Here is a 22,997-nt window from a genome sequence, read left to right on the forward strand (position 1 = left end):
TGAAGCAGACTCACTGAGGAACAACTAACTGGTGCATGTTACCAAGGCTCCTTTCCTTCAGAGTCAGACTGAGAATGACAAGTCATCTCCATAACACTTCACAGCATGTGATTTATAAGCCACACATAATTAACTGCTGCTAGAAAAAAAAAATATTTAGAAAGGATTTGCATCTTATATGAGTTACCCCTGGGCTCTTCACCTGTCTGTGGCCCAGCTTCCTTCTTGTCACTGGCACGGTGACTTAGATTAGACTATCAAGTCTCATGAGGAATTGCTAAATGGAAGGATTTAAGGAGGAAGGAGAACTTTTCTGTGATTTTCAGTTTCAGAAAAGCTGTACACTTTCTAAAACAACAAAAATAAAAGTCCCCTGGGTATGGCGAGTTGAATTAGACACATATGAAATGCAACAGGATTTCCATTCCATTTTTTGGCAAATGATATTAATTTACCAGCTACAGCAGCAGTATCTAGGGCTATTTCAATAACACTTCAATTTTGCTTTCAAATTGAAGAAAAATACTTATGATTATGATTTCACTAGCAACTTCTCTAATGCTTTTTGACTCATATGAAGACATACAATGCTGGAAATTCTTTTTAAATCCTCAATATAAATTTTGTCTGCTTAAGAAAGGCCTAAAGTGATTTTTATTAATTTAACCTTATAATTGTGAAAAATTAGTATGGTTAATTATTCAATAAAACATCTTTAACCTATTCCAGATATATTATCTTGTATGTTGAATTTAGATATTCTACAATGACTACCTATAAACTAGGCAATTAGGGACATGTTTTTAACCCTATGGCCCAGTTATATGCATGGGATACCCAGCTAAGTACGCTGTGTGTGGCTTAAAGAATTAGTGTTGCTCCTGAAAATAACGTAAATGAAAAACTCATAGAGAATTCAACTTAACCAGAACTATATAAATAGGAAAAAAAGGATATATCCAGGAAAACAAGAGGGATAAGAAAGGATAAATTAGACTGCCCAGTGCATTAGAGTTCCTAAGGCCCTATCTTTCTCCTAAGAAAACAGCTGTTTGAACACGTCTTTACATAGCTTCTCTTGTCTAGTTTCAGAAATAAACAAAAATTATGCATATCTAACTCTTCAGATAGGTCTCCTTCCATGTTTAATAAAGCAAATGTAAGAAACAAATTGATGAAAAAGACAAATATGCAAGCTAATTTTTACTTGTACATTAAAATGTGACAAGCTGCTTGAAAGACAATAGTTTCTTTCAATGGAATAATCAGTTCAGCAAAGCTAATTTATTTTAATATTTAAAGTATATCTGAAATTAACCATCACCTGCTGTATAAATCCATATAGTATTTATATTTGTAAAACAAGCATGATGACTATCACTTTGATTTATTAGGTATGAACATCTCCATATTAAAAAATGTTGCACAGAAGTACACATAGGGGAAAAAAAAAGAAAAATGTGTAAAATGAAAACCTTAATTTCAGGAATATTATTGCTCTCAAAATGTGTATCTAAGAGGTAAGCAAACTTTTACCTTTTTGCTATCTTGAATATTATTTAATCAAATTAGAAAAAAGATGATCTGGCCCTACCCCTCTGAAAAGGCAAATAGATTCTCTGATTTGTACGTTCTTCCCATCCCCATGGAAGGAGAGGAATCAGCATCCTTCTATACAGACTGATGATGCAGTACCAAGGCCATAAACCCAGAGTATATGAATGGACAATAGGTTCTCTGTCCAACAACTGTCAGAAAGAATGTCATTGTAGCAACACTTCTAAAACTAGAAAGTGATTTTGCTAAATTCTCCATATTTTTCTTTTGTACTTAAGAATGACATTTGGCAAGTTAAATAGTTACCCAGGAGTATATTGTACAATAATTAATTCTGAAAGATGCAATGGAAAAAGCATTGCCCACAAATAGATGTCTCATGGGATTATTAGATTATTATTTAGCTATGTTAGGTAAGCCTTGCTTTTCAAGTTTTTCAGGACAAAATCATCTTAATTATGATAAACTATATACTTTGGGATGCTTGACTGGTCAGCTATTTATCTGCTGGGACATACTCATAATTGTTTCCTGAGAAAAATCTCTGTTTGCCTCCAGGTATTCCCTTAGCACCTGGTGGAAGGTTGGCCACCAATTCGGATGAAAAATCTCCATATGCCACCTCCGTTTCCATAAATAGGTATTTGCATCTGCCATCCACAAACAAAATTTGCATGCCAAGCCCTTGCCAAAGAACATAACCTTCAACTACCCAATGCCTATGATTTTGACTATCATTTCACAAATCTATATGCTATGACAGATCTTTTTTCTCTTATCTTTTTAGTCACTGGTTCTGAACCTGCTTGCACATTAGTATCAATGATACTATTAATATTTGTACCAGTACTTCTAAACTCTATGCATACATCAGTATCCCCTGAGAAGTGTTTAAAATACTCCTTCCTGGGCTCACTTCAAACTAAAAGAAAAGCTTGGGCACAGAACGTGATGAATCTTTTCAAAGTCTCCCCAAAGCAATTCTTTTTCTAACAACTGTTAGAGATAATGTTTTTATAGCAACATTTCTACAACTAAAAAATTATTTTGGTGAAACCTCCAAAACAAATTTTGTACTGAATCACACCATTCAACGAATTAACTAGTTACCAGGAGTATATATTGTACAATAATTCATTCACAAATAAAAGTTTACTGGCAGCTGGAGAGTACCCTAAAGAGATTAAAATCATTGCATATGATGATAAAATGATATATAATGTCTACAATGCATAAAATGACTTTAGCTTAAATAATACTTGATTCCTGCTTTAAGTCATAAAATTAAATTGGCCTACATCATAATCTGTACAATACTTTCGAATGTCCTCATCTTATCAGGTGCAGCCATTTAATGATTGGTTTAGGGAACAGACCCTGGGGTCAGAAATCCGAGTTCAAAGCCTGGGTCTTACACTTGCTGAGTGGTCTTAACCAGTCTGATTCGTATTCTCCCTATCTAAAAATGGAATGTTACCATCATCCTCATAGAGAATTAAATGGGATTATGTTCGAATAGCGAGAAGTAATACTAACCATTAAACCAATAAAATGACGGAGAATTAGAACTAGAAAAGATAATAGAACTTTTCTTTTACCTTGCTCTATTTATAGGTGAGGCGTCTGAGATTGAGACCATAAACATCTCCAGATAAAGTCACTTAAGAAGTCAGTTGAGTCAATCTTAGGCAGTTTGGCAAAACTAATCAAATAAGCCTTTTAGTTAGTTGCTTAGATGAAAACTACTATCTGATAGCTTTGTTGATGAAAATCTCTGTAATGACTGAACCTGCAGTTTCTTCAGTGGTTTTCACTACTGGAATAACAATAACAACCTTTAGCTTCTATTGCACTGGGTTACTTTTTGAACACAGTAGTCAGATATTCACACTTATTGGAATATAGTCTAAAGACGAAAAGAGTGGCATAGAAGGACTGACCTTTACGATGTAAGTTGTTGTTGTTAGTGGTACTGACATGATATTTCTGAAGCTATTTTGTACGTATTTTAAGACAGAAAATGAGTAAATATATTGATGCCAGTAAACTCATGATTTAAAAAAAAAAAATGTATTTCTTAACCAGGCAGTGATGATATGTTGGTTTCTAAATTCCATTATCACTAACAAATCAAAACAAAACAAGAAAACCCCCCAAAATACCAGTGTTGATTATAGGTCTGATGCAGGAGGTATATAAGCTGAGCCCGTAACATCTCATGTTCCAGACAGCAAAGACTGACAGATAGGTCCTTAATTAAAAAGAAAAAAATAAGAAAAAAATGGAAAAGAAAAGGAACACATACACAACACACACACACACACACACACACACAGCCCCTTTGCCACAATCTGACCATCAAATATAAATGAATGACATAAACTGATTATAACACACTGAATTTTAAAAATCCATGAATCTGTAGATAAAACACTCGCTGAAAGGTGGTTACAGAAAACTTTCTCAATTTAATACCCCACAGCTTATTAAAACCAAAATTTTAAAAAGGTACCTTTATAATGGAGAGAACTGGCAGATGCCACCTTAACCAAGTGATCATACTTAATTAACATCATCAATCCTGGGAAAAATTGTCACCAACATGGCTTCTGATACAACTCAACGGGAAGCACAAAACATCACATAGGTGGTAGTTCTGTCAAAGATGTTTACCTGACTCCAGTCATGAAAAAACAAGACAAATCCAGAATGAAGAACATTTTATAAAACTAGTTTGGAATCCTCAAAAATGTGATTATAATAAAAGCCAAAAAGCAAAAAAATTTAAAAAGGCAGGGAGGCACTTAAAAGAGACTGAAGAGTCATGATAATCCGATGCAATGCATGATTCTGGATTTAGTACCAAATTGTATCCTGGACTGGGGGGAAAAGCCCCAGCTTTTATAGACATGCTGGGATAATTAGAGAATTCTGAATATTGACTCCCCGCTTGTTCAAACCTTGGCAAACCCTCAACTGTTCCATTCCTACAGTTTTTTAGAATGAATGGAATCATACAATATATAATCTTTTGGATCTGACTTCTTTCATTTGCATTTAAGCTTCATCTATGTTGCATGAATTAAGTTTGTTTCTTTTGATCACTGAGTAGTATTCCATCGTATGGATGTATCACAGTTTTTCCATTCCATAATAATATTGAAGAACATCTTGACTGCTTCCAATTTTTAGTGATTATGAATAAAGCTGTTATAAACATTCACACGCAGACTTTTGTGTGGACACAAATTTCATGAGCCTGTGTATAAAGACCTAGGAATGCAATGTTGGAGTCATATAGTAGTAAGTCTGCACTTAAGTTGTCTTCCAAAGTGGCTGTATAATTTTGCATTCCCACTAGCAATGAATGACAACTTCTGTTCTGCATCTTCTCCAGAAGATTTGTTATTGTCAGTTTTTCTGTATTTTATCCATTTTAGTAGGTGTACAATAGGACCTTGTTATGGTATAAACCTATTTTAAGTGTTCTGTTGCTGGTCTTTCAAATTCAAATGCTACACAAATTTTTAATTAAAACCGTCTGGGGGATAGACACACTTGAAGCTCTGACTAGGGGGTGGAGGGGCAACGGCAATATACGTAACCTGAACATGTGTACCCCCATAATAGGCTGAATTAAAAATAAATAAATAAATAAATAAATAAACTTCACTTTAAAAATCAAGCTCCCCAAATACATATTCATAAGATTTTAGACTATATATTTCAGATCATGTAAGGCCTTTTCCTTTAAATTAAAAAAACTATTTTTTTCCTAATAATAAAAGTGGATGAATATATAGAAGACATCGCCAATAGCCATAACATCCAGAGATGACCAATGGTTTTCTCTAATTGTGTCTATGTACATGTGCATTCAGATCAAAAGACATCTAAAGACCTAAAGTAGGTCTATGAGGCTGAGAAAGCAAGCCAGGTATAAATGCAGAACGAGAGCAAGCAAGGAGGTTACTACAGAAGATAAATTTGGAGAGACAGAAGTCAGTTCATGTAGATCAGGGGTTCTTCACTTTTGGTGTGTATCAAAATCACTAGGAGGGCTTATTAAAACAGATTGCAGCCGACCACCCCCAGAGTTTCTGATTCAGCCAATCAAGAGCCTGAGAATTTGCATTTCTAACAATTTTCCAGGTGCTGCTGATGCTGCTGGCCCAGGGCCACACCCTGAGAACTCCCGGTGGGCCTGCTACACTGTGAAGAGGAGTCTGATTTTTATTCCAAATGAATGGAAAGATGCTGGAAGATTTTAAGGACAGAATGCTGTGATTTGTTTTGAGTTTTGATTAGATTATAGGGCTGAGCTGTGAAGGCTGGATCAGAGGGGACAAGATGACAAATGGGAAAGTGGTAAACAGACTATTAGGGAAATGATGGTGCCCTGGGGGTGGGTAGTGGAGCTGTTGAGATGTGGATGGATTTAGAATAAACACAGGGAAAAGCTGACAGAAATTGCAAACAGATTGGGGATAAGGGAAATGAAAGGAGGAACAAGGGGGATATCTTGGTCACTGACTTAACAACTACCTCTATAGCTGACTTTATAGGAGTATAAATCATAAGTTCTCTTTCAAAAACATCTAGTTGGAGATATCTATTAATATGCAATTGGGAATACCAAGTATGCAGGTTGGATATGCAAATATGAATCTCCATGGGAGAGAAATACTAATAATAAAAAGTTGGAATCATTAGCATATAAATGATATTTATGATCTTGGAATCTATTGAGGTCATTAGTATAGATCAGTGGTTCTCAAGCAGGGTTGACTTTGCAAGGCCCCCCCAGGGGATATTTGTAACGTCTAGAGACATTTTTGATTCTCTTTCTTCCAGTGGAGGTCGCAGAAAACTTCTGACATCTATTGACTAGAGGCTAGAGATGTTACTAAATATCATAAAACACACAGGACAGCACCCAACAATGAAGAATTATCTTGTTCAAAATATCAATAGTGCTAAGGTTGGGAAACCCTAGGTTAGACAGAAAAGTTGTCATTCGTGTATGAAGGGAGGAAGGGAACATGAGAGCTTTCTCAGATATATAATTGTGTAGAATATATATCACTTATGCATCCAATTTAAAAACTGCTTAACTATATTATTTGACTGGCAGAAAAATAAACTAAAAATAGCTCAAGAATTAGTCATAGCATTAGAGTTAAAATTGCTGCTGTTAAATACTGAAAAATAGTTAAAATAAGGAAATACATAAGGTAAAATTAATGTAGTAACAGTTTAAATGAAAAACCCTGATTCATAAATCCATAAAGATCATAAAGCCTCTCCAAGGCTCTTGTGTTAGATTATTCTATCTATACGCCTTTCTTGAATTAAAAAATGCACAAATACATAAGCAAACAAATGAATTAACAGCACAGCACAGTTCTCTTAGGTATTAACAAATACATGTACCAAGAAAACAGAGGAGGAAATCTGGATTGTGCCTGCAGACTCACAATCTCTGGGGTGTGGGTACAGACTTACAAAATCCCTAGAAATGGAAGAATTCCAACAGCATAAAGGGGGCAGAAGAAGAGGATTTTAAATGAATAGAAATCCTAACTTCAGTTTTTAAAAAATTTCCAATGTACGGAATGATTCTAGCATCCTTCAACATCTAGCACTGCATAAACAGTCCATTATTATCAGAAAATTTCAAGCAAGATTTCTGAAGGGTTCATTCTCTGGAAGATACCTATGAACACAGTCTTCAGGTCTGGGTAAGATAGGCTGACATTACAGAAGACAACTTTGTAGTCAGTCATTGGAACACACCTACTTCCTAAGTAAGGCTGCTGATAACCTTTCATACATACTGTAGGAAAAAATAATTTAATATTAAAAGGAGTAAGAGGAAGACCTTCTCACAGGGAAAATGGAAGAGGTTAGAGAGAGAAATGACTTAGGAGCTATTCCATATGAACATAAAGAACAGATGACTTCAAATATAAAGATGAGCCTTTTAACCCATGGACAGAAATGACTGGTTACCTTAACTGTGAATCCAAAGAAGTCACAACTGTGTGACCTTGGACACACAGGGCTGACCATAACTCACCCTTCCCAGTTCTTTGTCTTCAAGGGCCAAGACCCCAGTGCTTTCTGTGAAGAGTTTTACTTTGACCACAGGCAGAGGATGGGTGGTGGTGAAATCTCCTTGTGTTCCCCATCTGTAATGAAGTAACACAGATTTTCTTTAGAATACAGCATTATTTTTTTTTTTTTCCCGGAGAGATGTGTCTCCATAGAATGTACATTAAGCAATACAGGATCTTTTGTGCTCAATGCGATTTTTATCTTTGCTTTTGTCTCTAACAGATGGCATAGTCAAGAAGGAAAATAACAATAAGCTATATGGCTTGTAATAGTTAATCAGCTGTTTAAGAAACTAACATGTTGGACTACAGAATAGAGTGTGTTGTAAAAATGTAGGCTAAGGGAAAGCACTATGGATGCAGCTATTGAAGTCTATTATTTCATTAATTCAAATGCACATTATAGCACCATTTCACTGATAGCTGGGAAAATTCCCAAGGTTTTGTTTATGTAACAGAGAGTTTCTCAGAAAACTATTTTTGCATGCTGAAGACTTCCCCGTCTCTTTTTGGGAAGTCTTTACCAAACATTTTCTTCGCTTTTTAAAAAATGAGTGTAATTATTTCAGATTTATTACTTTGTACGACTTTTAAAGCTTCTGTCAAAAAGAAATAAATATGCATCATAAAAATATGAGTGTTTTGCAGTTAATTTCCCAATACATTCTCTTAGGAATGAAATAAGTCTGTCGACATCTGGCTTTTCAAATCATCATAACAAAGTAACATGTTTTCTTGGATTATCTTTTAATTAATAGCATCTTGTCTTTACCACATGCCAGTTCATTCTAGCTGATTTACAAACTTAGCTGGCATATACCTGATATTAAAAAATCTTATCACTATTTCTCAGAACTCAGAGGACATGGGAATGAGACAGCACAGCATGAAGAAAATGGCATTGAGCAAAAGACCACATACAAGGAAAAAAATATGAGATTTAACAAAAAAAGATACATGTTAAAAATAAATCACCAGTAAAAAAATACTGATCTTCTTATGTTGTCCTATAAAAACAATTTATCATTTTCATGGAACTGTCTATATTTTATAAGACTTATTCAGAAAGCTTGTGACATACAGAAAATTAAGGAAAGCAAATATAATAAAAATTGAACAAATAATTGTGATTATGTTTCCTTCTATCAGAGCATTTAGAGTGTCATAACATGTGTACAGTAAAGCAGAGCCCACTTCAATGACTGAAGAAAACTAGCATCTAGTCAGAGTCTATTCCTTTGAAACTAAAGTCATTCATATGCCAGAGGGAAGAGAAAGATGCAATTAGAAGGAAAAGCAGCTTAATTTCTATTTTAGACTTCTAGAAAGGGGTTAGCAAAAAGTCTTTTTCACCATTTCATAGAATTAAGATGGTCTGATACAAAGCAATGGTAAACGGGAATAAAAATAAAAATAGATAATTCAGAATCAAAATAAGGGAGTAAAGAAAACTTTTCATTCTAGTGTGTGTAATCTTAAGCCTGTATACAGTCAGGCAATCTGGTTGACAACCCTGGAGTAGATTCCCATGACATATCCTTATGCCGTGGTTAAATTTGGAAGATTAACCCTTGGAGCCATTTTCTTACAATTGAAAGCAAAGGTTTTTGGTAGTCATATAAGCACAGTGTACTACTTTCCCCCAGAATTTGCTGATCTTTTAAACTAAATTCTTTTCACAAAACTTTTGTGTATTTTATTGATATTTTTTCTCCTTTAATTTCTAAATCCTTTGAAAGTATTTCTACTGATTTCTGTGTTCATTTGAAATTCCCAAAGTACTACAATATGATTCCTCAAAGAGAAAAATGAGTCTTGTCTTTTAACCCAGTGCTTCTGATGTCCTCAATGAAGGGAAACAGTGTTTCCAGTTCCACTTTGCTAGACAGAATAAGACAAATAACAATGCATATGCAAAAACTGAGCTCACTCATGGCATGAACATCAAGAAAATCTGTCTATTTTCTAGCTGGATGTAGTGGCTCATGCCTGTAATCCTAGAACTTTTGGAGATGAAAGCAGGAGGATTACTTGAGGACAGGAGTTCAAGACCAGCCTGAGTAACACAGTGAGACCCCCATCCCTACAAAACATTAAAAAGTTAGCCAGGTGTAGTGGCACATGCCTGTAGTCCCAGCTACTCAGGAGACTGAGGCAGGAGGATCACTTGAGCCAAAAGTTTGAGGCTTCAGTGAGCTATGCTGATGCCACCACTCTGCAGCCTGGGTGAAAGAGTCAGACACTGTCTCAAAAAAAAAAAAAAAAAAAAAAAAAATTGCCTTTTATCTTTGCTCCTTCATAGACAAGTATCTTTAAAAACTATTCTATACTATCACTATAGCACATCTCTTTTACTCATTAAAATATTTTTGTGCAATGATATATTTTAAAGAGTGTCCACAAAATGAGGTGCCGTTAAAGATTAAAATGAAAATGAAAGCCAACATTCCCACCACTCAGGTTGAGATGGAGAATGTACCAGTATATTAGGAGATCCCCTTTGTGTTCTGCCTTGGGCTCATCTTCCTCTCCCCACTCCCTCACTACTCTGAAGTAGCTAGAATCTTCAATTTTGTTTACAATTCCCTTGAATTTCTTCTTAAAGAGAATATTTTTAGTATTTTACCTCTTAGTGTGATCATTGTTCTAGGTTTTTGATAGATGGTCTTTAACAGGTAAAAGAAATTCCCTTCTTTGTTAGACACACACATGTAAATAAATCTGGATAAATATTTGTATGTAAATAATGTATCATAAATATATACATGATATATGGAGGATCTATGTTATATATCATGAATATGTAAATGATATATGATGAAGATATATGTATATGTGTATATGTATTTATGTATATGTGGAGAGAGAGAGAGAGAGAGAGAGAGACAGATAAAGAAGACAGAATGTATATCCAGAACTGAATGGGTGCTCTATTTTATCAAATATTTTCCTACATTTATTGAGATAATCCATAACTGTGGTAGATTATATAATCTATTTTCTTGCTTTCCAGAGATAAACTTATTTTCTTTTTTTAAGAAAACACATTACTGGAATGAATATACTAATATTTTGTTTAGCCTTTTATATAAACATTCATTATTGAGACTGGCCTATAGATTTACATTCTTGTATTTTCCTTGTTTGGTTTTATTTATGCTGGCCTTATTGAATAAGCCAAAAACTGCTGCGTTTTTATTCTTTGGAAGAGTTTCTAAAAAAAAAATAGGAATTATCTTTTCTTAGAAGTCACCTATTAAAGGTGAATCTGGTATTTCTTTATAAGAAAGAAGATATTTGTTTGCTATTGATTCTATTTCTTCATTGGTTATAGTTATAAGACTACTCAGGTTTTCTCTTTCTCCTTGAGCCAATTTTGATAAGCACTATTTTTCTAGGAATATATTTATTTCATCCAAGGTTTTCAAAACTATTTGTACAAAGTCATAAATATTCTTTTATCTGTTGAATCCCTACAGCATTTGTAGTTCTCTTTTTTCATTTGTAATATTTTTCTTTTTTTTTCCATTTTTAAATTCGATAGAGGTTTGTCTCTTCTATTATTCTTTTTAAACTGCCATCATTTGACTTTCAGAATCCTCTCTATTACATCTTTATTTTCCATTTCATTACATTCAGGTCCGTGTTATTTTATTCTATTTCATCTGTGTTAATCCTGCTGTTTTAAAATTTTAAGTTGAATGTATGCATCATTAATTTTAAGCCTTTCTTCTGTTCTATATAAGCATTTACAACTATAAATTTCCTTTAATACTTTAGCTAAAGCATCCCATAAATTTATAATGTACTATTTTATCATTCAGCTATTTACAGGTGTGATTTTAGAATTTCTGTATGTATACATTTTTTCTTATTAAGTGCTTCCTTATTATATCAGATTAGAGAATTTATATAATACTAATCATTTGAAATAACTGAAATTGGCTTTATATTCTAGAGTATGTGTATAACTTTTCCATAGTGCTCAAAAAGAAAAAAGTATTCTCCATTATGGGTACATTGTTGTGTATATCGCCATAAGATCAAGCTTGTTAACCATGCTGTTTAAATCTTTACTGATTTCTGGTACCCTTTATATTGCAAGGTGGAAGTATTAAAACTTCCCATCAACACTGAGATGTTGTTAATCTCCCTTTATATTTTTCTCAACTTCCAATGTCCCATTTGATGATATAAAAACATTCAACAGCAACAATATCCACTAAGTATGAACTGTTCATTATCATTGACGATCACAAGACCATGATTACTTTTTAACCATTAGACATGTGTAAAGTTAGAGAAACAGCACTATGTTAAGAATGGTGATAAGGGACAGACAAGTTTAGAGAAGTCAGACAAGTAACCTCATTAATGCATTTCAGTACATACCATTATTTATTAGAAAACAAAAAGTTAGTTAAATATACAGGAAAACATTAGTAATCTAGAACCAGGAAAGGAATCCAGGATATCCATTTCTGAAACTAGTATGTCAATTAAGGCAGGGCCTGGTAGGCAATCCATAAGAATACATCTACTACATATGAGGTCTGGGACTTCTGGGACAGGGCAACGAATGCTAATGACCAGTTACTGTGAAATTAAGAAGGCTTAAATAATGTGTTTTCAAGCAAGAAGAAGCTGAGGCACAAGGATAATAGCAGATTCTAACTGTAAGAGGCCAGATGACAAGGCTTTTACAGACATTCAACAAAAATGTGCAATTTTAAGAGAGTATATAAATATAAAAATGGTAGCACTTAACAGTTCTTATAAATTTCAACATTCCACGATACATGTATAAATTGGCACCAATTTGATAATTCTTCTGTGAAAAATCAAAGTTAAGAAGACATGTACGGTTAGAAAATCATTATTAATTCTAGAATGAATGAGTTAAAACCCAAGCCCTCCTCTCTCCCCCTCAAAAAAGGTGAGGAAGGAGAGAAAAAGATAATAAGCATATCTTTAATAATCACCATGATGCTTCCTTGTTTCCTACTTAATTGGCATGTTTAAACACTTTCAGTAATTAATATCAGTTATCTTCCTACTATTTCTCAATATTATATGATAAAAGAATACATTATCTTGCTGTCAATTTGCTTTGACTCAAAATACATTGCCTTTCTCTACTTTTATGAATGTATTATTTATGAGGATTCAGACTTCCAAAGTAAATGTGCAAATGAATAAAATATCTACAAAGCCCCTTTATGAGGACAGCAGGGCTTCCTGGCTATAAAAACAGAGAGCATGCCAACTGAAGTAACATTAATTATGTATTTGCTATTAAATAAAGTATATTGGAAATTTGTATACAAAGCCAAAATGTATGTTCATATATCTTAAACTAGGAAGGCTACATCTGAGAACTCATCCTAACAAAATAATTTTAAGTGTTAAAAAGAGTATAACTGAGAACATATTCATGACAGCATTTTACGTAACAGCAAAAACTTAACCTAAACATCTACTATGAAGGGAGTGATTATGTAAATTACGGGCATAGGATGGAATATTTTCTTGCCATTGATAATGATGGTTACAAAGACAGTGTAAAAGTATGCGTGATTTAAAGTGAAAAAAAGAGGAGAGGATACAAAACTGAATGTATGACTTTTACTCCTTCAAAAAACTTGCTGAGTACCTTGTATGTGACAGACAATATTCTAGTGTCAGTGACTAAAGTCCTTATTTCTTTGGGACTTATATTCTAATAGGAGATTATAGGTAATAAATAGTTTTACTATTACATATTGTAATATATATTCCTTCCCACCTCTAGTATTCTTAACAACTGGATACCTTCATGGTCCCTCACAGTAGATAAAAACTAGATTTATAACTGGGTCCTGAAGGATTCTCAAAAATTATTGTGTTTTAGAGCATGCTGAAAATCATGAACAGTAAAACAGTTATGTCAGAACCATTCGAATTCCCCCACGCCAAATTTCATATTGACACCACATATAATGCATACTTAATGTATCTATTCTAATATTTATTAGTGGACTCTATGATTAGAGAAGCTAAGTACTTAAAAGTAGGCTCAACCTACTTTCCTGATCTATAAGCAGCATTACAGAATTAAAGTATTTATAACTTCAATAATTATGTCATCATTTTCTATTTAATTCTTGTTTATGGAATTCTTAAATGTTTAGTTTAAAAACACAGGATAGCTGGTTCAATCAATTTTAATTATAGCTTGATCTTGACATCTTCCTTAACCAAAGACTATATGCATATTAACCTGTATTTCTTTTGAATGTTTCCATTGCTTAAATCTTCGAGTGTCTGAAATTCAATAGTGATATGAAATGGCAGTTCTACTTAATTTTTCATATGTCCCAATCTCATTTGGTTAAGAAGTCAAATATATTCATAAAATTATATAAATTTGAGTTTGGTTTTGAACTTTATGTCCTACAGATCTCTCCTGAGCTGTGCCGTACTACTTTAATTATTGTAGCTTCATAAGATGTTATGATACCTGTTAGAACAAAAAGGAAAGAGGCATTTTCAACTTATTATATTTCTATGCAAGAAAACAGAAGTCTCTTCATTTATTAAAATCTGTTCTAATATTTATTAATGGGATCTCAAACTTTTTTCTTCTTTTATATAGTTCTAAACCTTCTTTAATTCATTTCACAATATTTTATATATTGAGGTTCTAAGGAATTTATTTCCTCTATATTGTCTATTGCTGGTATATAAGAAAGTTATGGATAAACTCTGTTTTTCAAATGATAGTTTTTTTCTTTTCATTTCCAATCTAGTGAGTGTTTTTTTTTTTTTTGCAGTTAAGTATTTTTTTTTCCATTTCTTATTTCTTTTTTTTTTCAATTTAATTTTACAGAATCAAAGAGTCTAACAGTATATCTTGTTAGATACAGTATGTCCTCATAATGTATACATTATTTCTTGTACAATGATATGAAATAATATGGGAAATATTCATGATAAATTATTAAGTGAACAGTGCAAGTTAAAAACAATAGTTTCATATTTTTTCCCCACCCCCCCTTTCCCGAGTCAGCACCTTCAAGTGTTACCACTCCCCAAACGGTGCGCAATGCACTCACTGTGTAGGCATACCCCCATCCCCTCCCCCACCCCCCACCTCAGTCTGATGTCCAATTGGTGTCGTTCCCAGATTTGTATTTAGGTGATGATCAGGGAAACCAATTTTCTGGTGAGTACATGTGATGCTTGTTTTTCCATTCTTGGGATACTTCACTTAATATAATGGGTTCCAACTCTCTCCAGGAGAACCATAGAGATGTCGTATCTTCATCATTCCTTATAGCTGAGTAATATTCCATGGTATACATATACCACAGTTTACTAATCCAATCATGTATTGATGGGCATTTGGGTTGTTTCCACATCTTTGCTATTGTGAATTGTGCTGCTATAAACATTTGGGTACATGTGCCTTTGTTACAGAATGACCTTTTTTCCTTTGGGTATATGCCCAGTAATGGGATTGCTGGGTCAAATGGCAGGTCTACTTGAATCTGTTTAAGATACCTCCATAATGCTTTCCACAGGGGACATGATTAAATTAAAAAGCTTCTGCACAGCCAAAGAAACAGTCCAGAGAATAAACAGACCACCTACAGAATGGGAAAAAATTTTTGCATACTACACATCAGATAAAGGACTGATAACAAGAATCTATTTAGAACTCAGGAAAATCAGCAAGAAAAAATCAAGCAACCCTATCAAAAAGTGGGCAAAGGACATGAATAGAAATTTTTCAAAAGAAGATATAAAAATGGCTAACAAACATATGAAAAAGTGTTCAACATCTCTAATCATCAGGGAAATGCAAATCAAAACCACAATGAGATATCACTTAACCCCAGTGAGAATGGCCTTTATCAAAAAAACCCAAAACAACACATGTTGGCGTGGGTGTGGAGAGACAGGAACACTAATACACTGCTGGTGGGACTGCAAACTAGTGAGTGTTTTTTAAAAATGATGTATTCTTCACCAAATTACCATTAAGTCTATTACAAAGACTGCTCTTAAAACTATCAAAGAACAATGACATATACTTCCAAATGCATCACTAATTTTATAACAGAAAACATTAAATAAAGATCTGACTACAGGAGTATAAATGAAAGTCTATAAAGATTTATACATAATTCTTAAGATTCTTCATGCTGCAGTTTTTTAAGCCATCAACTATAGCTAAATTATTCTCATAATTCAGGCATTTTACAATTAAAATGATATAATAGATTCACCCAAGAAAAGAATAAAAGTTTTGGTTCTTAATTCAAACATCCAAACACCAAATATTTGGTAGTACTAATTCATATATTGTCTTGAGAAGCAGAAAAATCTTTCCAAAAGCTTCCTGTACTAAACTTCAAGTAGTTCTGAGATCTTTCTGTCTTATGGGGGATTTGCTCAAGAAGTGACTTGGATTCACTCAATTTATGAAAAACAGTAAGGATTGTGTTATTTTCAGGAACTCAAATTTAGTGAGAAGGTAGACGGGGACTCTCCCCAAACTCATTAATGGGAATCAAGCCAATAAACAACCATTATGTACCCAGAAAAACTAAAAAATAAAAATAATTTTCCAAAAGGAAAAAAAAAAAAGAGAAAGAACAAAGATATTTGAGAATGGGATGCAATACGTTGATCAGAAAGGCCTGATGGTATCCTCAAGTGTCAAGCCATATTACCTGTAATTCTGTGCCTTCTTGGGGACTGGGAGCTAGAAACTTGCCTGGTTGACAGAGGGCATGCAACCGTGTCCCTGCTTTGAGCAGCTATGGTTATGCAGGTGAGCTCTGAGATCCTTTAGTTACATTAAAGAACCCTGTATCTGTTGGTACCTTTCTATTAGTCATTGCCCTGCTCACGATGGCCACATGGACTCTAAAGCCATCCTGATGTCATTGGGAAGGAGTGTACATAAAACAGGTACATTAACAGGACATGTAAAATACACCACGTAGATACAATACCCCACTATTACAAATAAACAGTGCTATCTCTTTTTAAGTGAATACTGTAATAACCTCTGAAGACTGGGAATTAAGTTTAATAAGAGAGAATTACTGAGCGCTTGGTTATTAATTTATAAATAGAAATTAAATGGTAAATGAAAGCATTACAAAACAATGTTAAGCACTGTACAAGTGCTTTTAAAAATAGCATTCTTGATGACTATCATATAAGCAATTAAGACATTTTTATGGAAAACTCTTTCTAAGGAGAAAATGACACTCCTGGAAGAGCAGCTTTTGATATTTAAAAAGTTCAACATTTCTAAATTTTTTCACAGGGCCCAAGTGTGTCAAAGGCTTATATAATACTGATGTAATTAAGTCAAAGATTAAGGGAAGAATGGGAAGGTAACTAAGTTTTCAGGGGAACATGGATGGCTGGTGACACATAATTTACCATGTTCCAAACTACAAGAGGTAGAAGAACTTATTTTGGAAAATTCAAGTGTCAAATTCCAATATGCTGCTGCAAATCAAGATATAGATTTGGGAGTGATTAACACAGAAAAAGTAATAAGAGCTATGAGAATGAAACATCGTGATGGTAGGGACTTGTACCTTACAAGTCCAGGCCTATACATGTATCTATATGCTTGCATGTGTACTTAAATATATATATATTTTTAAAGTTTTTAATAAATTTATTGAGGTATAATTTAAATGCAAAATGTACTCATTTCAAGTGTATAGTCCTATGAGTTTTGCAAAATGTATGCAATCATGTAACTATCATCAGAAGATACAGAACTTTTCCATCATCAAAAGTATCCTTACTTAAGATGCTAACACTTCCCAAAGCAATCTACAGATTCAATATGATCCCTATTAAAATCCTAACAAGATTTTGTAGAAATATAAAAATTCATCCTAAAATCCATAAGGAATCTCTGGGGACCCCAAATAGCCCAAACAATCTTGGAAAAGAAGAAAAAAGTTGCAGATCTCACAGTTCCTGATTTCAAAACTTACTACACAGAAACCATGGCAATCAAAGTAGTAGGATTCTGGTAAAAAGACAGACATACAGACCAATGGACTAAAACAGAGACAGTCCAGAAACAAGCCCACATATATATTCAAATATAAATGCATATTTATTATTCACTTAAAAATAAATAGGATATGCAAACTGTTCCATAACTTGCTTTTTTTAATGCAACACTGTATCTTGAATTTCTTTATGTGTTAGTACATGGATTTACATAATGCTTCTAAAGACCGTAAGGCATTTCCCTTGTAAGGCTGTGCCATAATTTATTCAACCACACTTCTCACGATAGACTATAATGTTGTTGCCATACTTAACTATTATAGGCAGTGCTGCAATGGACATCTTTGTATATATTCAATTGTTTTTACATAAATGTTGAAAAGAAAAAAAAGACCCAGGACAGAATCCTGAGGAAGCCCAGGATTTTAAATTACACTTAAATTTAAAAGGTTATTCTAAGTAAATAGGTTGATTCATAAAAATTTTACATATCTAATAAATGAAATGTACTACAAATAGCTCTGTTAATCAAAAGTCAAAAATTTTAAATAATTCATTGCAATACAAAATTTAAGATTAGTTGCTGGAATTTCAAAATTTTATTATAAACAAATATAGTTCCCTTCAATTTTAATAATCTGTAGAGCAGGTTTTAAACTTCTTTTATATATTAAATATATTTTAAACAAAATTTCTACACATCTAATTAGTTTAAATTGGGTGAGCAATAGCTTTTATAAAAATTGCCTTACTTATCACCATTATTGTTTTTGACATACTATGAAAGTATTTGAAATTTCAATTTGTTTTTGATATACTATGAAAGTATTTGAAATTTCAATTTGAGAGATCTAAATTGAGCTACATAGAGGTTAATAATGTACCAAATGCAATTCAGCTGTGGCAATGAATGGAATTAAGACATGAATTTCTAGGCTGTGAGTATAATATTTATCTCACCAATCACATTGCCACTTAAGATGACAGAGTATTATACTATGCTACCTTTTCAATTAAACCAAAAGAATTACTCTGCATGGCAATATGTCAAAGATAACAACCTCAATGAAATTAATGACACAAACACCACAATATTGTTCAGTTTCACATAAACGTGTAGAAAAAAGTCAGATCGATTAGAAAAGAAGGAAATAAAAAATTTAGAGCCAGTGTCTGAGCCCTCACCCACAGTAGAGTACAATGGCAGCGTGATAGGGCTGAAGGCCACAGACTTCAGAGAGAGTTTCTGGGCTTAGATGCCAAGTCTATTATGCAAAAAGGACCCTGGGCAAGCAACCTCACCATAACTTAATAATACTTTCCTAATACAACTGTTGAGGTATAAATGCTAACACCCATAAGAGCACAGCACCTGCCACATAGAAAGTGCAACAGAATGCTAATTATTCCTATTAGTATGCAGATTAGTAGTATTACTATAGCTCTACTGCCTAAGCAAAAATGATACTACCTGAAAAAATTGATAGCTTTTAATATTAAAGTTTTAATCAGTTTCATAAAATGGCAACACTAAAATCCAAACAAGATCAAAAACTACAAAGAGAGCAAGAAAGACATCAACTAACAGCAAAACATGGCGAAAGAGAGAAAGAGAGAAAGAGAGAAAGAAAAAGAAAGAAAATGAGGGTGAGAATTTGAAGAGAGGGAGAGAGAGAGAAAGAGGAGAAGAGAAGGGAGGATTCACGAAAGGCCAACCTGGAATAGGCAGAGAGAGTTATAAACTAAGAGCTACTTTTAATTTTAATGTATTTTTGCATGTTATCTTTTTAACCTTCATTTAAAAAATAATTTATAGTCTAAAATGCTGGCATGATGCAAATTTTAATGGAATAACTACAAAATATCCTTTAAGGTAACGAAGTTATCATACGATCTTTCTAAAACAATGAGTAGAGCTTTTCATGATAGAAAGACAATATAAAGTTAATTGTTTCTTCAAATATGACAAAAAGAGAGGAAGTCCTGGGAAGACAACTTGTACTTTAAGGCAGAAAAATATTTGGGGATGGGCAGGGTGGGTAATGGTAACTTTCATACTAAGAGAAAAATCCTACGGGCTTCACCTTCATTCCCTTCCTTATTGTCTCTTAGATGTTTCCCTTTTCCTTCGAAGACATAGCTCCCATTTTGTTGCTCTAAAGACTGTGAAAGCCTCAAGAATAATAGGATAAAATTTTCCTTTAAAGTCTGTATTTCTTTTATGAAGTATTTATGCCATTAAACCTCTGTATCCAGAGTAGAAAAATCATATTACACTTGTACCATTTTCTTCTGAGAAAGTCTAGCAAGCATGTTAGCGCAAAATCAGGTTTCAGACATAATAGAAGACATAATCTCTTACAAGCATTTACCTTTCTCTTCATCATAGCAGGATAGTTCAAAGACATTAGCTTGAAGCATCTAATTTTAAAGAGAACAATTTGTCACATCTTGCATTACAATTTTACTTGGTCAAGACAGTACAAAAAAGTGTAGCTTTTTATAAGATGAAAACCAAGATTTTAAAAAACTTATATACACGAAAACAGGCTAAATAATTGACATATAAATTAATTTTAAAGCATAAAGTTTGTTATACACACATAAATCCACAGAATGAGGTTTAAATAATAAAATATAGTGATGTGGAAATGATCACTATACTACATACACCAATAATTACTTATCTCCAAAATTTAGCAATATGTTATATTCCTACTGCTTCCATACCCTTGACTTTGAAGCTTATGTGAGAAGATCAGCCTACTTGCTCCTGTTTTTTGACATGAAAGTAAAATTTGGATGTGTTACATGAACTGGAAAAAATCCTTCCAAATGCAATAGAATTAACACCTTATCCTATAAAAAGTACTACAGAAATTTAAAATATAGAGTTTATGAGGATATAATCAATACTAGGTATTCAGTTCAGCATGTTACTGTTAGTAAGTTGGAGTGTCCATCAATAACTAGTACTTGCTTTATCAGATATCCTCCCACATTTAATATCTAATTTGATAGCATTTTAAACGGGTGCAGGAATTTAACGTTCTCTGGGACCAGTCATGTAAGGGCATGGAAATATTTTGCTTTCATATTTTTTTGAAGGCCTTGGAATTGCCAAGTACTATACTATCAGTACATCATATTCTTAATTGCTTATATTTAAATGATAAAAGCCAGTGCTCCTCAGCTATTCCTAGCTGCCCCCAAAGGGAAAAGAGTCTTGGACCTGCCTTATAGCAGTAACATGGAGGACTTTAAAGGGGAAATACCAGATCGAATCATCTACATCAAGGGTTCCCAACCTATGGTGAGCTATATAATTATTTAATTATATATTACAACGTAATAATAATAGAAATAAAGTGCACAATAAATTTAATGCACTTGAATCATCCTAAAACCATCCCCCACCGTCCCTGGTCTGTGGAAAAACTGTCTTCCATGAAAACAGTCCCTGGTGCCAAACATGGGTTTATTTCATTTTCCCTAGAAATGGTCCTCCTGGAATCTCCCTGCAAATAAAACAACTTTTTTTTTTTTTTCTTTTCTAAATGACAGTTTCTTTAGTTTGAAATAAAGAGAATTTCCAACTGCACAGAAGTTGAATGGAAGCAGTAGGGAAGATCCCAGATTCCAGAGAGGGTACAGTGGCCTGAGATGATTTCTGAGAGGGTTGAGAGGAGGGCCGGAAGCACCAGGCATCCAACAAAGGCATGATGCATACAGCAGAGACCAGCAGATCTTAAAGCATATGGTGAGGGCCTGAAACCGCCCCCAAGAACATCCAGTGGACACTAGTACTGTGCTCCAGTAAGTAGAAGTGACATGTCACAAGCAGCCTCAGGAGGAATCTGGTCAAGCAGTGTGATCTGACAGTCTTCACAGACCACACAGTCATTCCCAATATCTTGTTGCTTCCGGTTCCTATGGGACCTGTTTCTCAGGAAAGAAAATCCTAACATGGTGTGGATTTCTGAGGGCTCGTAACAATGAAAATTTGAGATACGTTGGGAAAAAATAGCTACACACACAAGATTTTAAACCTTAAAGACATTTGATTTTTTTTTTTTTTTTTTTTGGAAAAAATTTGACACTCATAAGATAACAGGAACTCTGTTAAGATATTAAAAGGGTGAAAATCACTGCTATGATCTGTTTCTCCTCATTTACCTACCTGGCACTTGAAAGAACATTTAAATAATTATACTTTCTATAATTCTAGTTCTCATTTGTGCATACTCTGGAAAGATATTTAATAAAGCACCTATGATATGCCATCATAGGTATAAATGATGAAAATACAAAGATGAAGAAAAACAGAATCTGGCCTCCAGAGACTCAGGCTTGTGGCCAAAGGAGAAGTGTGATATGTAAGCAAATACTACAGTAATGAGAAAAGCTGCACAGTGGCTTTTGTTGTGAGGCAGAAGTCGACTGCATTACCTTTCTATGTTTATGATTTCTTTTAGCAACTATAGCTATACCCCCCGCTGCCACCAACACTGTGCTCTAGACATAAAAGGCACACATTACATATTCCAGGGAGAAGGCAATGATGTGCAGCCAGAATATGGACTTTGGAATCTAAGAAGACTGGACTGGAAAACTGGTTTCCTTGCTCAAGACCTGAGTTAATTTAGGCACATCTGTTAAACATTTTTGAGGATCTGTTTTCTTATCTACAAACAGGAACATTAATAAGTCCTGCCTCATATAATTATTCAGAAAAATAAATCAGTAAGTAAAATACTTTTCACCATTTCTGACAAATTAAAAGGCTTATAAAATAAATGATGTTCTTAATCCACCTGAGCACAGCTGCTACGGTCTGAATGTATCTGTCTCCCTAAAATTCATACATTGAAATCCTAACCATCAAGGGGGTGGTATTAGCAGGTGGGGCCTTTGGGGGGCGATAGGTCATCACTGTGTCTATACCCTGCTTGAGAAGAGAATTATTAGAGAACACTTGACATTAAATGCTACATAACTAAGTATCAACCATAATTTTGTCTCTGAGATAAAACTGATAGCTTTTTTATTTGCTAAAAATTCTTCCGTAAAATAAAAAATGAAATACCGAAGCAAAGCCCATTTGTACAAATTGCAAAACCTTTCTGTCTCTCAGATGAATCTCTAACAATTTTTTTAGTCATCAAAAATTCTCTGAAATAAACAACAAAATACTGAGGCAAAGTCCATTTTGCACATATCCTAAAACCAAATGCTCCTTAGAAGTTAAAGAACAGTTTTAATACGTAACAAACATAAGGTTAATCATCA

General features: G+C 33.7%; 1 protein-coding gene across 14 annotated transcripts in view; it reads right to left on the reverse strand.

The window, feature by feature from the left end:
• CADPS2 (calcium dependent secretion activator 2) overlaps nucleotides 1-22,997 on the reverse strand; it is a 451,849-nt gene that overhangs the window by 222,326 nt on the left and 206,526 nt on the right. For all 14 annotated transcript variants that reach the window (XM_069462753.1, XM_069462752.1, XM_069462749.1 and 11 more), the window contains exon 7: nucleotides 7,637-7,748. In XM_069462753.1, the coding sequence (XP_069318854.1) occupies nucleotides 7,637-7,748 (112 nt within the window). The remainder of the gene's footprint in view (nucleotides 1-7,636; nucleotides 7,749-22,997) is intronic.

Source organism: Eulemur rufifrons, chromosome 29, assembly GCF_041146395.1.
Source record: "Eulemur rufifrons isolate Redbay chromosome 29, OSU_ERuf_1, whole genome shotgun sequence".
NCBI lineage: Eukaryota > Metazoa > Chordata > Mammalia > Primates > Lemuridae > Eulemur > Eulemur rufifrons.